This window comes from Schistocerca gregaria, chromosome 7, assembly GCF_023897955.1.
Source record: "Schistocerca gregaria isolate iqSchGreg1 chromosome 7, iqSchGreg1.2, whole genome shotgun sequence".
Classification (NCBI taxonomy): Eukaryota; Metazoa; Arthropoda; class Insecta; order Orthoptera; family Acrididae; genus Schistocerca; species Schistocerca gregaria.
In genome coordinates, this window is record NC_064926.1 from 377,272,795 (window position 1) to 377,291,732 (window position 18,938).

Sequence of the window (18,938 nt, forward strand, 5' to 3'; positions counted from 1 at the left end):
AAAAAGTACTGTGTCTTGAAAAGACATCACTTGTCAAGGATTACAAAAGTATTTGTTTACATTTGCAATTACACTGTTCCACTATTCATTAAACATAAAATCTTAAGACATTTGTCGCAACCCGTGGTTTATTATTGCGGCTATCCACATGCCAAATTGTTTACTACCCGTTGAAATAGAAACAAACAGCAACAAAAATACATGTAGTGTGCCTGTACATAAGCACAACGAAAGAAGCGTCCCTGTAGTACATGGGCACGAAATTTCAAAACATTAAAATATTTATCTTAAAAGGATAAATTATCAAAATTATAGACTAATTTGTATTGATTCACTGATCAGAGTATGTTTCAATATTTAATCAATGATGAACCTAACTAATGTGGTATTCACTAATCACTGTAGGGCACAAAACAAAATAGTAACGGGGAGGTGTCTGTGTTCATACCCAACTTCAGAAAAGTAAAGATATCGGCATTTGCACAACCGCAATGCCGTAAGATAGTGCCATCTTGCACTGGGTGTTTTACCTACCAAGTGCGAGCACACTGAAGTGACCGTTTTCTCACAGCCGACATTCGTATTCTCCAAGTTTAAATCATATGTAGCACTTTTTGGTCCGTGAATGTACGAGTAAGGAACAAGCTCTAGAAGTTATTTTTGCTATAAAATGGTATGTGTTGGTTCTGACAGTTTGATTTTACTCTTTCTTGTTAACATTTTTTAAATGTATAACTAACTATTTATTACATTGTTTACACCACTAAATATGATGGGCAGAGCCAGAAATGTGTCATTTGGAATAAATGCACCGAGATACAACTATTACCTGTTTGTTTGCGACTACTCAGCATTTCTAAAATCCAGTCAATTACATTTCGTATACCTCCGCTGCTGGCGCTGTCACTGGCCGTCTGTGAGTCAGCACTGTACGGCGATGGTCACATTTATGTGAGTGGACAGTGGATTTTAATTTCCTTCACTACCCATGTCTTCTCCAAGCTGAGTTTGTTGCGGAATTTACAGGTTTCGTTCTGAGTAGCTGTTGAAGGTAAATTTATATACAAATCCGCCGAATTTAACGTTCACATCAAATGCATTACATCCATCACTCCAACTAATATTCTGTTGGTTCTTCTTCAAGTTGTGAAATTATTAATTATTGTAAGTGCTCTCTTTCTTTGTCATTCGCTGACTACTCATTTCGTCGCGTACATCTGATAACTGTGATGACAGAACCGATTTGTAACAAGGTGAATGTTATCGTTAATTATGTCCCCATATAGCACGATTTTCTCTGTTAATGGGTTATTATCTTGAGAGTTTCTGGGGGAGGCATACATCACTGATATCAATTAAGAGTTCAGTAGTATTTCTGTGTCATGTTTTCGCTCTGATTTCTACAAATACTATCTTTTCTAGTAATTATAAATTATTATTTACTTCCTTTAACTCTTAGAGAAAGGAATAGTTTTCATTCTCTATAGAGTCTTCCAAATATTCCATAGAGGCGATCTTGAAAAACTACACTCCTGGAAATTGAAATAAGAACACCGTGAATTCATTGTCCCAGGAAGGGGAAACTTTATTCACACATTCCTCGGGTCAGATACATCACATGATCACACTGACAGAACCACAGGCACATAGACACAGGCAACAGAGCATGCACAATGTCGGCACTAGTACAGTGTATATCCACCTTTCGCAGCAATGCAGGCTGCTATTCTCCCATGGAGACGATCGTAGAGATGCTGGATGTAGTCCTGTGGAACGGCTAGCCATGCCATTTCCACCTGGCGCCTCAGTTGAACCAGCGTTCGATCTGGTCGTGCAGACCGCGTGAGACGACGCTTCATCCAGTCCCAAACATGCTCAATGGGGGACAGATCCGGAGATCTTGCTGGCCAGGGTAGTTGACTTACACCTTCTAGAGCACGTTGGGTGGCACGGGATACATGCGGACGTGCATTGTACTGTTGGAACAGCAAGTTCCCTTGCCGGTCTAGGAATGGTAGAACGATGGGTTCGATGACGGTTTGGATGTACCGTGCACTATTCAGTGTCCCCTCGACGATCACCAGAGGTGTACGGCCAGTGTAGGAGATCGCTCCCCACACCATGATGCCGGGTGTTGGCCCTGTGTGCCTCGCTCGTATGCAGTCCTAATTGTGGCGCTCACCTGCACGGCACCAAACACGCATACGACCATCATCGGCACCAAGGCAGAAGCGACTCTCATCGCTGAAGACGACACGTCTCCATTCGTCCCTCCATTCACGCCTGTCGCGACACCACTGGAGGCGGGCTGCACGATGTTGGGGTGTGAGCGGAAGACGGCCTAACGGTGTGCGGGACCGTAGCCCAGCTTCATGGAGACGGTTGCGAATGGTCCTCGCCGATACCCCAGGAGCAACAGTGTCCCTAATTTGCTGGGAAGTGGCGGTGCGGTCCCCTACGGCACTGCGTAGGATCCTACGGTCTTGGCGTGCATCCGTGCGTCGCTGCGGTCCGGTCCCAGGTCGACGGGCACGTGCACCTTCCGCCGACCACTGGCGACAACATCGATGTACTGTGGAGACCTCACGCCCCACGTGTTGAGCAATTCGGCGGTACGTCCACCCGGCCTCCCGCATGCCCACAATACGCCCTCGCTCAAAGTCCGTCAACTTCACATACGGTTCACGTCCACGCTGTCACGGCATGCTACCAGTGTTAAAGACTGCGATGGAGCTCCGTATGCCACGGCAAACTGGCTGACACTGACGGCGGCGGTGCACAAATGCTGCGCAGCTAGCGCCATTCGACGGCGAACACCGCGGTTCCTGGTGTGTCCGCTGTGCCGTGCGTGTGATCATTGCTTGTACAGCCCTCTCGCAGTGTCCGGAGCAAGTATGGTGGGTCTGACACACCGGTGTCAATGTGTTCTTTTTTCCATTTCCAGGAGTGTATCAGTCAGTAACAAACGACATGCCGATGCTTAGTCCGCAGCTCGTGGTCGTGTGGTACCGTTGTCGCTTCCCGCGCCCAGGTTCCAGGGGTCGATTCCCGGCGGAGTCAGGGATTTTCTCTGCCTCGTGATGACTGGGTGTTGTGTGCTGTCCTTAGGTTAGTTAGGTTTAGGTAGTTCTAAGTTGTACGGGACTGATGACCAGATATTTTAGGTCCCATAGTGCTCAGAGCCATTTGAACCATTTTTTGCAGATGGTTATGTTTCTCTGTCTGAATACACAGCTGGAAAAAATTAAACCCTTTCAAGAACAAGATCATTTTATTTATACGTGATGTAACGGCTAGTTCATCACTTTAGGAGAATTTGATAGCAAGTTAAACACAAATGAAACACAATCTCTTAGTAAAGGGCGCCAAAACAGTCGCATCAATACATACTGTAGCCCGCTCTGGCGCCGACGCTAGTATTCTCGCATGAAAACGATCATAAAAGTTCCGACTAGCAATCAACGATAGATTATCCCAAGCGTTTTGCTTTGCAGTCTCTGGTGGACGAGTACGTTCCAGTTTCACCGTGTCGGGCACGTGTTCAATTGGCGAGAGATCTGGTGATCCTGCTGGGAAGGGCGGCTGTTTTACACCAAGAAGAGCACGTTGCATTGAGCAGCAGTAATGGACGTGCATAGTCTTTCTGAAAAAGCACATCACCCCCCTGTCGAAGAAATGGCAGTAGGACGGGCGTAACAACCTGTGCAATGTAGCGCGCACTGGTTGCTTTAGCCTGCAGAAACACCAAATGTGACAGCGAGTTGCAAGTAATGACCTCCGCACCTGAAGCCTGGGGTGGAACCTGCACTCTGGAACTGGGATCTCACCAGGTGTACGCGACACATGCGTACGTCCATAACTCATTTACAGACAGAACCTAGTCTCATCAGTGAAGACAACACAGCGTCATTCCACGCTCCAATCGACTCTTTCATGACGTCAGAGGAGCTGTGGGTGGCGGTATCGTGGTGTCGGTGGTAGTCTGGTCAGATGCACACATGGTCTTAGTCTACTACAAGCAGACGGTTCCGTGTGGTCCCTGGTAATACAGCAGGTGCAAAGTGTGCCCGGATATCTTCCCTGCATAATGTTCGGACGGTCAGTGCTCCTCGCGCAACGGGTCGATCTTGATGTGCGTGCGTGGACGTCCACAACCTGGTCTACGAGTCTGGCAATGTTCCACATACCGCCGTTGAAAGCAGCGGCACACCATGGATACAGTCCGGCTTCCTGTAGACCCATAATATGGCCCTATTCAAGTAGCTTAAGTCTTACAACAGGAGTAGGTACTTGTCGGCGCGGTATGGTTTTACCATAGGATGAATGTTGCAAATACTGTTCTCCTCTAAATTCAGCACAAATTCTCCATAAAAAGGGAGCACATACAGGCCTCCCCAGCGCCATTTGATCGCCGATGACTATGACAAATGAATCACTAACACTACAAGTACCCAGCGTGCACATTTTATACCCTGGTGCCACTAAACACACTCCTTGAGGATGCTGAATTTTTTTTCCAGCAGTGTATTACTAATACCTATACTTTTAAATTTTTGGTGGTTTTTCACGAACACGAAAACTTGTCGTTTTTCGATACTGCTTCTACAATCGCAAAATGCTAATTTACAACCTTCTATGTTTATTATCTGCATTCTATTCATATGATGTTCTGACAGGCACAGGGTATCAACAAGTGTTCCACTTATAAGTTCAGTTAAACAGACAAGAAAATCGTTTATTTGCTTTCCAAAAATCCAATACTTTTATTAATAATTCTAAATTAATTTCTCCGTTTATCTTTTTGTGCCTTCTGCAGTTTCAGTTGTTTGAGTTTCCTTTGGTATCCTATGTTTGGAAGAAGAGAAACATCACTAGCATCAGAGATGTTGTATGTTGTCAAGACACATCTCCCCCCCCCCCCCCCCAACTATTCTTCTCTGCTAACGGATGTTATGCTGTATTATTCATCCTCCTATTAAGACGAGTCATACAGTGAGAAAAATGTTGCCTTCCACAACAGCAATTAACTTGTGAGCTGTGTCATATGCGGACTCTTGTCATTCGAGTGCCTGCTGGTCAGACGTCGTGATATTCTTCTTGTAGTCAATATTAGCGTCCTATATCTATGGGTGCTTAATCACAATAAAATAATTGTATTGCATACGTCGTGCGTCTTTTACTTGAAGTGGCGCCAATGGTAAAACAATGGACATGCATTCAGGATGACCGGAGACTAACTTCCCGTCTGACTACTGAGATTTAGATTTCCCGTGGATTTCCTAAGCCAGTTAAGGCAAATTTTAACATGGTTCCTCCGAAAAGGATAAGGACGTTATCATTAGCCATGCTTCCCGAATATGCACTTGTGCTCTGACTCGAATGACCTCGTCGTCGACGTGAGGAACTTGCAAATATGTTATGACAAAGAGGATCGTGAGAGAGGTAATTAATTTGTGCAGCTATGATACCTGAATAGTATTCATCCACTTCAGTAGAAAATGTGGTATTGAAAAGCAGGTAAAATGTCAAAGACTCATCAAACCCGTGACCGACGTACCCAGTGATTTGAAATGAGCACAATTCATACACATATAAAGGACGGCAGAATTGTGTTCAGTATCATCAGCTTCATTTGCATCAGAATTGTAGAACATTTTATGACTTCATATACTTCGAACGAAATGGTCTTCACTCTGGAACCTAGCTCTATTTCCTAAAATAGAGATCAAACAAAACGCAACTTGTATTCTTCATGCGTGATACCGTAAACAAGATGGATAGATATGAGAAAAGTACCGCCAAAGCTGTATCCAGAGAATTTCTTTATTCCATCTCACGACTAGATGTGGCGACACATAACCGCCATCCTCAGGCCCTTTTTGCCAGAGAACAACAACACAATGCCAATAATAGTTTTCCTGTATTGGCATTATGTCCTCCTTCTTTGGTAAACAGAGCCTGAGGATGGCGGTAATGCACCGCCGAAATTAGTCATACGATGGAATAGACATTCTCAAGATATAGCTGTGGTGGTACTTTTTCTCATATATATATATATATATATATATATATAATTAGCTGAAGACCTTCGTCCATGCAATAAGATGGACATCCATAAATTGAACATAGATGCAGTTAATAAGGTGGGTTTCATGTATGTACTTTCGAAAAGATGTCGGCTTAGTACCAATTCGATGACTGCTTAAAAAAATTTCGCACTGCAGCGAAAATTTTTGGTCCGACAGAACTCAATACAGAGTCGATTTCAGACATAAAACACTTTTGCGATGTGTGTTCTTGACAATACTGATATATATATATATATATAATGACTTAGCGGACATTAAACTGGCTGGCGATGCATTTTTCTCCTAGACTCGAATCAAACCTTGTTGTTACTTGTCCGATTTGCCTATGTCATCTTCAGAATTCTTCCTAGCTTCTATTCTCTTATTGTCTGCGGTGTTTATCACGCACGCTTCAGCTCTGTATGAAGCTAAGCTTCAACAAATATATTACGAAAAATTATGTACTATGTTAACGAATTTCTTTTATTGAGAAAAGCTTTCTTGTTATCGCCAGTCTGCATTCTATATCGTCCCGAACTCGGACGTCGTCAGTTATTTTGCTGACAATTAGCAAGATTCATCTACAGCTTCACCTGACTTGATTAGACTTCATTTCGTTACCTTTGTTTTACTTTTGTAGACCTCTTTCCCGTTCAACTGATCTTCTAGGTCCTTCTCTATCTCTGAGAGGATTATAATGTCATTAGCAAACGGTATTTTTTTCCTTCCTGAACACTACTTCCCATGTAAATTTTCCCTTAGTTTCATTTAATGCTTGCTCAATTTGCGTACAGAATAACATGGGGAATAGGTTACAATCCTATCTCACTGCCTTCTCGACTACTGCCTCCCTCCCATATCCTCCCCAGCCTAAATAGAGTAAATGTGGTAGATAACGTTTCGCTTTCAACATTGGAAAAACTTTACCCACAGTTACAAATGCTATATTTTACAGTAGATTATCTAACCTGAGTCGCATTGCCTAGTGCGTTCGCACATTTTATCTTCTGGTCTGGTCTGTTTTCCATTACTCTGTCAGTAATTAATTCAAGTTAGTAATTTGCAATCATACCTCAAAATGTTCTTTACTAGTAGCAATATAAGGTATCTTGGAAGGGTAAGCTACGCAAAACGGGCTTACTAATAAAATATAAATGATAATGGCTCATTCGAACATGTAAAAAGTTCTAACTGCGCAGTTTCGTCACATAAAGAGCTATCCTGTCAGAGTGAGCTGTATGAAAACGTGCTAGTAGTTCCTCACTATTCCTCACTCTATTGACTGCATCTGCCTGGACTGTCTTAACTGAGTTGGTTCACCACATAAAAATTGCTGCTGTAATTCCTTTACTTTTATTTAATTTCTTATTTGATTTACTAATTCAGATACCATGATCTGAACCTGATATAATTTCTTGTGAGTGCAACGGAAAATCTTATTTCACTTAAATGATGCAATGAAAAAGCTGTGTACAACATCTAATTTTACCCATGAAAACCTGTTCAGTAAAGCATTAAGGATTTAGTGGGATCGGAACATACAACATTTGTATTTCTTTTTAATATTTCATTCAATGATATACTGGCAAAGCATGTCTGCTCTGACTCATCATACATAAGAAAATGCACTCAAACAACCTACGGTACTTGAATGGTGCTCACTTTAAACAAAACAAAATTACCAATGCATGCACACTAAACAGTTTCCGTTTTTATGGGGAATACGTATTACTACGCAGCTGAGGAAGACATGGATCTGTACACAAACGAACATGGATATTAGGAAAGATAATGATGTAATCACACACTCGTTCATTCATTAATAAAACAGAAGGAAAAGTGATTCTACATAAACTCTACTAATCCTAATGCATACTCGACAGAGACGTCATGGATCAAATCTGAGCATGCGCCTACATTAAATTACACGTCACAAAAACCAAGAAAAATTAGCCACATGTTTAGGTATTCTTTCTGTTCTCCAAGTTTAGATCTGTTCAATGATTAGAAATGAACCGAATTTAGAAGCACTGATTTACATGTGGCTGAATATTCTCAGAATGGTTCAAATGGCTCTAAGCACTATGGGACTTAACATCTGAGGTCATCAGTCCCCTAGAACTTAGAACTACTTAAACCTAACTAACCTAAGGACATCACACACATCCATGCCTGAGGCAGTATTCGAACCTGCGACCGTAGCAGCAGCGCGGTTCCGGACTAAAGCGCCTAGAACCGCTCAGCCACAGCGGCCGGCAATTGATTTTTAATCTGCTTTCGGAATATCTGTCTTACCATTATGTATCTATGTGCAACATTACGATGTCTCCAGATCTGTTTCATGTATACAGTCATCTTTCAAGATATTTAAACAAAGTGCCTGCAGTGATTAAGTTCTGCTTTGTGCAAAATTCTAGCAGGTGGCTTCCGCTTTCTTTCCCTTCCCCGTACAAATTCTCCTACTGCATCTCTGTCTTTTTCTGTTACAGAATTCTGTTTATCCATCAGTACTAATTTTTGTCTGCCTTAATATAGTGAATAATTTCTTTCATCTCGTTATACGTTCTTTCAATCTCTTTGTAATCTGCGGATTTAATTGGAATATAAACTTGTTTTACTGGCGTGGGTGTTGGCTTTGTATCTGTCGTGGCTATTATAAAGTGCTTATTATGCTACTGACAGCAGATCACCTACATTCTTCGTTTCTCCTGCCACTGCGCTTCACTAATGCCTACCATATCTAATTTCAACTTATCAGTTTGTCTTTCGAAGTTCGCTAGCCTACCTAAGTAAATTTTATTTTAGCTACACATTAACTTTTCTGGTGTTAATTTCATGTACGAGGGCAATGTGAGTGAATCAGGGAACATGTCCAGACCGCTGAAGTTCACATGTCCCACACTCCCCCAGTCCCAGTCCACCGAGCAGGAGGATGGGTGCAAGTGTTACCACGTCCCGCCCCTTCTCCGCTTCTACCTTCTTGGTCAACTGCGCCACACGACAGAAGGGGGAGGTACCGTGGTCAGGCGTCGGGTTTCGACCCCTGCCCACCGTGTCTCCACCGGCCTCACGCTGACCGCTCTACTTTCTTAAGGGAGGGCGGGGGTAGGGAGGCGGTTAAGGTAAACGCTTTTTTTTTTTTTTTTTTTTTTTTTTTTTTTTTTTTTTTTTTTTTGTCATCAGTCTACTGACTGGTTTGATGCGGCACGCCACCAATTCCTTTCCTGTGCTAACCTCTTCATCTCAGAGTAGCACTTGCAACCTACGTCCTCAACTATTTGTTTGATGTATTTCAATCTCTGTCTTCCTCTACAGTATTTGCCTCTACAGCTCCCTCTGGTACCATGGAAGTCATTCCCTCATGTCTTAGCAGATGTCCTATCATCCTGTCCCTTCTCCTTATCAATGTTTTTCACGTATTCCTTTCCTCTCCGATTCTGCGTAGAACCTCCTCATTCCTTACCTTATCAGTCCACCTAATTTTCAACATTCGCCTATAGCACCACATCTCAAATGCTTCGATTCTCTTCTGTTCCGGTTTTCCCACAGTCCATGTTTCACTACCATACAATGCTGTACTCCAGACGTACGCCCTTAGAAATTTCTTCCTCAAATTAAGGCCGGTATTTAATATTAGTAGCGCTCATAAGAAGCGGTAAATCTGGGTTCCAGTCCCTGAACGGCACAAATTCTCAACTTTCTCCATTAGATTAGCACAATGCGCAGTGCAGCTGGAAATCACGAAATCCCTTCCTTGCCTTCCCTTTCTTTCCTCATTCTCCATTTCCTATATATGCATACAGCAGTCACCTTAAAAGAAAAAAAACCATTTCCACGATCACTAGATTTACGTATAGTTTTGAAGGTCTTACCAAAGCCCGAAAAACAGAAACCAACGTCTGCGGTTGGTGAAGCGCCAAACGCTATGTCGTTTGTGTGGAAAAATGTTCTGTTATCAGCCCTATAATTACCCGTTTTCATGAAACTGCTGATTAGGGTTTACAAGCAAGAGAGGCTCATACCGTTCTAAAATAGTTTGGAGTCTGAAAATTGATTATACTTTCCATTCCCGGGGATAAGATTCTTACCTACACAACAAACGGTACAACGCTGCACTTAAAGTCCATGACGTTCTCACTTTGTAGTCTCGGAAATATGCTGGCACATTTCAGCACTACAACCTTCGTCTTGTGCATACACGTGATCTACACCTCTTAACTTAAGAACATTTATTCATTATCTTGTGGGTAGCAATGTGAGACACATATCTCTTTCTAATTCTTCTTTCATTACCGGATTTCCTTCATCTTTAGTTACTTCTCAAATGGTTCAAATGGCTCTGAGCACTATGGGACTTAAATTCTAAGCTCATCAGTCACCTAGAACTACTTAAACCTAACTAACCTAAGGACATCAGACACATCCATGCCCGAGGCAGTATTCGAACCTGCGACCGTAGCGGTCGCACGGTTCCAGCCTGAAGTGTCTAGAACCGCTCGGCCACACCGGCCGGCAGTTACTTCTCAATGTACCTCATAATATCGAAGGAGATGCCGCGACTGAGGCACTGAAACTGCACGATTCGAGATCACGTGCGGCCATCTGGATTCAAGTTTGCCATGATCTCATTTCATCGTTTAAGGCGAGCGCCGACATAGTTGCTTTAAAAAGGTGAAGGCTACTTCCTTTCCCAATTCTTGTTCAACAGAGCATTTGTTCCATCTCTAACGACCTAGTCCTCTATAGGACACTGAACTCCAATGTTCCTTTCTTCTTCGTGTAGTTGTTGTTATCTCCCATCTTCTCGTACATTTCCGGTCAAAAACTTTTTGCCACGGAATAGACAACAGGACTTCATTTCTCGGCTGCTGAACAGTGATGATGATTATGAGTTGCACGAAACAGACAGTGCCTTGAAAAGAGGATATAGATAACACCAACATCAGTAAATGTAAAACTAGTGTAATGGCGTACAGCCGAATTACCTCAGATGATGCTGTGAGAATTACAGTAAGAAATGAGACTTTAAACTTTGTAAACAGTGTGGAGCGGCTAGCAATAAATCCAATTTTCGTTACTTCTGTTACGTCATGAAAAGACACTTAAATTGTCCGTGAGTGCTTTACACTCTTTACACTTTATCTTTGTCGTTTACAAGAGCCTGACAACTATTTTTACGGCCAGCCAGAAAGCAATGGAGAACACACTAACCATAATTTCCAGTCAGAAAGCCAAAGAAAATTTTGAGTTTTAAATGATTGATACACTCTGTTAAAGTTCACACGCACAAAATATAACAACATCAATAATAATAATAATATTATAATAATAATAATAATAATAATAATAATAATAATAATAATATCACCATTTCAAACAGCACTATTAACAGTTCAGAGGCGACTTCTACGGAAAGTTCCAAAATTGTCTACCGCCTTGACTACTAAATGACCAAAAGTCAATTGCTCGTCTTAAAAGTGGAAAATAATCTCGCCACTTACCACGCGGTTTTATCAACATTACGAGTGACACAAAAACAGTTACTTCTGTGAGATCTGAGCGATCTAGGATGGCGTACAGTTCTCTAAAGTTCACTTCCTACATCTCCAGCTCTGACGTCATCCGAGGCACAACATACATGGGCGTTTGACGGACACAGTTTGATATATTGATATATCGGTAATGATAACGCTGCTTATTAAGAAAAAATAGCGCCGTTACCGGTTTCAAATCGGCAGGTTCATAATCAGATGGCTGTTCAAGTTTAAGTTGCTCATAGCATAACCTGCACAAGCGATGCTGGCTGATTTTCATTGTGGCGAAAGTTTCTTCAGTTGCTGGTCCTCTACGTCAAATAATTACGTAACAAAGAAGATCATATATGCAAAGATTCCTACCCTATCCATAGAAATTCAGCTAAACTGGCAAGAGAGCTATATAAAACGTTGTTACACTCTGCCTTTTTTGTGTTGGTCGCCAGATAAAAGGTAATCATTATAAAGTAAAATATATGAAGTTGTTGTTTTAATTTACTCGTCTCCTTCTTTTTAATAGTTGACCTAATGGCCCACTTATTGCTTATATCTGACAATTACTTAAAAATGAAATAGACACATTTCTTTTAATATATTAATGAAGGAGACAGAATATCACATCTAATTCCATTAAGGGGGTTCATCGCGTTCCTCCAAAATTTCCTAACTGGTGGAGGATGGGGCTGTAGTTAAGGAGCTGTGATTCTCTTTTCAACACACGATACGAATAATTTACTTGACAATTTATTTTAGACATGGACTAAGCGTAGGTAGCCAAAAATTGCATTTTACAGTGTAATGCATTGGTATAGCCTCTGCTTCACACGAAAGTTAAATGAAATTTATCAGTGCACTGGCTGACTAATGATACAGCGTAGCTGGAATAACATAAAGATACGTGAACTAGGAAACCCATCTTGCATTCGTGCATACCGCAATAAATCGAAACAAACTTCCCATTACCACTATCAATATCACTTTGAGCCCCAATGCCTACTCAGAAGAGAGTCCTTAGCAGAGAGGTGAAATACAACGAACTCTGAACAACACGTGGTCGCACAACGCACCATACATACAGAGAAAAACCCCATTACAACATTGTTAACATCTACAGAAATTTAGTGATATGCACAAATGATTCACGAACACTGACGGCTTATGAACATGTCGGAACATTAGTAAAGGGACGTACTGAAATTTAGGAAGTTCCACAAACTGCGAAAATCCACTAAGAAGTATGTTACACAATTCCAGAACCTTAAAAATAATTTAGCCACGTAACTATTCATTCCATTCTGCAAATTGAGACTGCTGATTAACAAGGGATTGCCACACACTTTACCAGTAATAAGCGTGCTTGAGAACACCCAGGCTCACACACTGAAAAAGCATCAATTTACGAAAGAAAAACTGACTACAGGGTGTCTAGGTTAAACCTATAATATCGTAAAATGTAATAACCTGAGAAATAACAGACGTTTATTGACAGTATGTGTCAAAACACTTTTTTTTGCATGCCTAATACACCCCGATGTGCGCACTATTAGTGGCGCAGACATCTAATCTGCATCCCACTTCCTTCCTAATGTTTTACAGCATTGCAGGAGTAAGTAACATTTGCGACAGCTGCACGAAAGCGATGGCGCAGATCTGACAGGTCACAAGCTCGTGTCTGATACATTTGATTCCTGATGAACTCGCACAGAAAAAAATCAAGCGACTTATGTCTGGGCATCTATGGGGACCAAGCAACCAATGGCATTTCTCTGCCAATCCAGTGATCTGGAAACTACTGATCGAAGAGCAAATTCTGACGTAGAAGAATCACGTCACGAAGTTGTGACACAGCATACAGTTCTGCCATGTTTACGAACGTTGTTGCATTAACTGTAGGTTCCGAGAAGACGTATGGGGCCGTAACCCTGTCCTGCAACAATTTCCTCCATACATTCACTTTCGTAGAGCCACGTTCGCACTCTATCAGAAATTGGGGGTTCAGTTCGACATATGCGGCTGTTGTCAGTGTGTACTCTGCCAGAAGTGTTGAATATAGGCTCGTCCGAGAAACAGACGAATTCGAAGAATGCCTCGTTTTCATCCATTTTTGCCAGAATTGTTTCTGCGGCTGCCTTCCATCGCGGCCTATGCTATGGCTTGATTCGGTGGTGAAGCTGCAGTTGTTTTATGGACGACATTGTGTACTATCAAACTTTGTAACTGCCTACTTGATTGTTGGATTTACTTACGAGACCTCCACTGGAAGGACGCATGGATTAATTCAACAGTACCCTCTGGAAGTGCGTGCTTGGCGTGGTGGCCTGTCATCGAAAGCAAACTCCCAATTTCTCGAAGCCGCTTGTCCCATTTCTCGATTGTTACGTAAGTGGAAACGTCGTCAGTTGCTCGCAGTCCATACGCACACCGAAAACGACGTTGTTTCGGTGTAACATACTTTAGCTCTGCGAGAGAAAGCCCATAGAACACCTTCTTCTCTGGAGTCCAAAGCAAGGCGCGCATTCGTATGTGGTACCAACTGTCGCAAATAAACACAGAAAACATTTTCACTTACCATACTTGTAGAATCAAACCGCCAATAAAGATCTCAACAACGTCCCGAATTATTACATTTCATATTTTTATGTATTTAACCGGGACACGTTGTATAAATTTCGAATATATTACGGGTAACACTCACGCACTTAAGGTGCATGTGCATACATTTACTGAATATAACAAGGAATAGACTTACCTTCTACCACTGTCCACGTGGCAGTGTCACTGCACAAAGTCACCGAATTCCAAGTTCCGAAAACACGTGATTCACTTAAAATTCACACTCACGCCTCCGCAATTACATTTAATAACTTAATTCCGCACCTTGAGAACAGTTCAACTGCACAACCTACCTGGGACAATAAAGTCTCTTTGTCTTACTCCACACGTGGAGCCTAACTCGCTCACACACAAAGAATTCCCTACGAAAGACTGAAGGATAATGTTAAAACCCCACACATAATTACTCTGTCAATAACTAGCATGTGTATCCCTGATTACCAAGAGAACTGAAGTGGAAATGTTTATAATTCACACACTAAATAATTCAAATGTCTCCATTGGTGGACTGCCTCACTAACGAGACAGCAGAGCTCTGCGCATTCGCACAGGCCAAAGCACTGTCCGCTTCATCTAATCTAGTGGTGAGGCTTCCTCGAACGGTGCGTACAATAGTTATGTCAACCTAACTCTTTCTATCTGTCCTGATGACCTAGCTAGACCTCTCTGGCTTTTTACTTACAATACAGCTTTTCACAAAACTACAGTAGCAGACAACAGCTACCGCCGGAATATTCACATTCACTGGTTTCAGCCACACTCCATAGGTTAACTGACTAGGCTATGAGAATGACTCAGGTGCACGTTTACCAATAATACAAAAATCCAATAATACCAATAACAGAATAATACAATAAAGCAAAGAAGCGACACACTTCCTTCCGAGAAGATCGTAACACAGAAAAACAACGGAAACAAAAAAATTAGCAGAAACATAAATAAGCTGGATCTGATGGATCTCTCAATGTTTTCTTTACTGTAATAGAATCTACCAGAAAATTAAAACAACTTAAACAATTTTCTATGATAAGAGTTTAGTTAATGTTGTGTTACATCGCTAATTCTCTTGTAGCACTGTTGACTGCTTTTGAAGAAGTCCGTATTTCGCCGAATAGTAAGCAATATTCAACACATTTTCTAAGTTTTGAAGTTACAGACAATGAACAGCAACATAAACACATAAACATTTGGAAGACATGGATGTTTACGTACAAAAATCTGTGCTCCGCAACTTGACAGAAATAAGGTATGCGTTGATGAGATGCGTCCTGAGGCGTGCAAGACTACTTATTTTGCTAATAGAGGGAATTTCAGAGGTGAGTGAAAATGCTGGAGGCAGTCAAATAATCGAATGCAGTAAGAAGGATGGAAAGGACCTAGGTTGTAATAGTTATGCAGAGATGAAGTGTCCTATGCAGGGTAGGCTACGCTGGAGATCTGCAAACCAGTTTTCAGTGAAAACAACAACAACGTTAAGAAGTGTTGTCCATTCCTCCAGTAAAGAATGGTCTCATGTCCAGTCATCGATACCATCATGGTTGTCTAAGCATTACACTTAATTTTTGAAATAGGTCCTCGCAGAATATTAAATGAAGAAAGGTAGGCTTTACTGTTTACCTAAGCACAGGAATGTGCAGAAGCATATATTTGTTTTTTCATGTTTTCAGATGCGATGCCTGCTCAACATCTGGGGTGTAATGCTGTTCCTGCGACTTTCTTGGGTCGTGGGACAGGCCGGCATAGGTGAGTCACATTAATTATTCACTGCTACGGTGAAGCTTATTAACATACTTCAGGACAGCTAATCTTTTTACAGTGCATCTTAGTACTTTGCGGCAACCAAGTCTTAGCTATCTAAAACTAAATCGTGTATTTAGTTAAGCTATGTTACAGTGAGGATTTGCCCTGTGAACCCACGAAAACACACTATTAAAGATGCAGTACATGTTTTTCCTAAGTCAATTCAGCTGTTGACCGATTGTTCTAATTACATCTTTAGTGCTGTAAGGCGGCACGATTTTGCAACCGTTCACGAACAATTTTGAGAATACGTAGTTCATATTTACTTAGTATGGGATCGCATTTTAGGTGGGGTTATTAATTATTTATCGGTTGAAACAGAGTAGCCTCATACTAACATTTCTGTCTAGTTGCTTGCTTGGAAAGTAATTTAGCAGTGGCTCTGACAGCAGGGTGAAGTCAAGGGCGTCCACAATCTTCGAAAGAGACGTAGGCCAAGGGAGATAGCGCTGATGGTAGGGTAATTTTTATGGGTCTGAAAAGAATAGTACAATACACCCATTTACTGCCTAGGCCCGCACGCTGTGCAGAAGCCAGCGAAATAGGATACTCGTGGTGATCGTGTCGTTGCTAAAAATAGTTAGGGGCGAGGGAATGGCTGAAAGCATAAGATCGTAGAGATGATTCTTACAAGCGTCGCCACCAGCCTTGCTAGCACAAAGGAATGTACGTGGGACGCCTGACACAGACGTGGGCTAATGAAAACGAAAATTATGACGCAAGATGCTAAGCTGTATTCCCACAACAGGGCAGAGAAATGAGTCTGACTGGCTGAATTTGTAGCCGTAGGAGGACCTAGAGAAAGTTCTAGAACCTTTTTCTGAACTGAGTATGAGTCAAAAGCGGTTGGTTTGGGTTGTTTGTTGGGGGGGGGGGGGGGGGGGGAGGAGGAAACCAAACAGCTAGGACATCGGTCTCATCGGATTAGGGAAGGAAGTCGGCCGTGCCCTTTCAAAGGAACCGTCCGGCATTTTCCTGTAGCGATTTAAGGAAATCACGGAAAACCTAAATCAGGATGGCCGGACGCGGGATTCAACCGTCGTCCTCCCGGATGCGAGTCCAGTGTGCTAACCACTGTGGCACCTCGCTCGGTTCGAAAGCGGTTGGTTGGCATCTTTGTCACTCGTAGGATGTGAGCCATTGCGTTTGTAATGACGATTGGCCGCATGGAGAGTGCTTGCAAAGGAAGCGAGGCTTTCCTCTAATCCGGAGCACAACTGGGCACAGGGATGCCGACAGGACACACATCGCTTGAGAGCGGTCTGAGACATTGCTGGCACGGTGCCAGTGAACAGTCTCACTGTTAGATCCCGTAAAGTGCTGATTTCGCCACTAGGAGCAGAAGCATTCGTTTCTGCATGAGCAGATAATCGAATCTGTGCTTCTTGTGGAGACAGAGGCATTACGAAGTGCTTCGTTATGACTGCACGCCCAAGTCAAGTTTCTGCTCTTGGCTAATGAGCAAGCAGAATTCTTGGTTCGTGTCCAGCATTGTATTGGAGTACTTTCCAACCCTAGGAGTTTGGTGCCGCTATTTCACTTCCTCTTTGTAGCCGGCTAAACAACCCACTTCGACTGCACGACGGCCGTCAGTGCTGACCAGATCGGTGCAGCAGAAACTGCAGCGAATTCGGTGATACGCACCACATCTCGCCAAACAGGGAATATTTAATAGTAAATGTGTTAAGTTCAATTTGCTGGATCTCTGAACTCTTTATTGGCAGTGCCATTTAAGTTGGAGGCTTTCTTAAATTCAACGCTAATCGGTATTAACCACTTAGTATTTCCACCGAAGAAAAAGGGGCGCTATTTCGAGTCACGTCATACATGTTTTGCCGACCTTAAATTTCGATTAATGAGTATGAGTTATCGTTCTATGTCAATACCTGCTCAATACGCTATTTTAGAGTTGCTTTTTATAATAAATACTTTTGCAGTATCCAGCTGTTTTACTTTTCCTAGGATTAGATTCCAAGTACCAGTCGTGATTTAGAGTAGAGTATTATCACAACTTGATGACTTATTTTAATCCCGGTAGTAGACTGTCTACGGCAGTGCTAATTTAATTCACTTTTAGGCATGAGCATTCCATTACGAACACAACATTGACAACCATCACTCCTACACATGCCGTATGTACAAATACACCCGGAGAAGCATTGGAGTGCTTACTGACATTTATAAAGTCAGAGCTGACAATGAAACGGAATGTTGTTACATGGCCGAAAAATAATAATGTGATCAAAGACTAAAGCTACTTTTTTCCTAATTTTATTTCTAAATTCTCTGACTGTGAAAAGGTCGTGGGAAGGCACTGGTTGAGATTTTATAAGCGAGTTTCCGCACTGCTGCTGAGGCCTATGCAGCGCGTGGTAGAAAAAGTTAAGTCGCATGGCACAAAAAGCTTGGAGATACCGAAGAGCACATTGGCCACGTAATTCGGAAGTTTTCCGTGTGAGTGTAGTGTAGTGATGTGTTCATGTTGGAGGTGATAAGGGATGGTGTAAGACACATCAGGCAACGGTGTTGACGCAGCGGGTACACCGCTTACCGTCAGATCCCCGAAGTTAAGCGCTGTCGGGCCTGGCCGGCACTTGGATGGGTGACCATCCAGCCTCCATGCGCTGTTGACATTTTTCGGGGTGCACTCAGCCTCGTGATGCCAATTGAGGAGCTACTCGACCGAATGGTAGCGGCTCCGGTCAAAGAAAACCATCATAACGACCGGGAGAACGGTGTGCTGTCCACACGACCCTCTTATCCAAATCTTCAATGACACGGCGGTTGAATGGTCCCGATGGGCCAATTGAGGCCTGAAGACGGAGTGCTAAGACACATCACACGGCTTACTCGTCTCGAAGAGCACCAAGATGGACGCCGAGTTTAACATCTCAATCCGATGGACGAATCACCATCTACAGTG

At 42.5% G+C, this 18,938-nt stretch overlaps 1 protein-coding gene across 1 annotated transcript in view; it reads left to right on the forward strand.

The window, feature by feature from the left end:
* Nucleotides 1–18,938, forward strand: part of LOC126282164 (bumetanide-sensitive sodium-(potassium)-chloride cotransporter-like) — a 562,271-nt gene that overhangs the window by 364,905 nt on the left and 178,428 nt on the right. Inside the window, exon 3 of the mRNA XM_049981684.1 lies at nt 15,883–15,958. Coding sequence (XP_049837641.1) covers nt 15,883–15,958 — 76 coding nt within the window. The remainder of the gene's footprint in view (nt 1–15,882; nt 15,959–18,938) is intronic.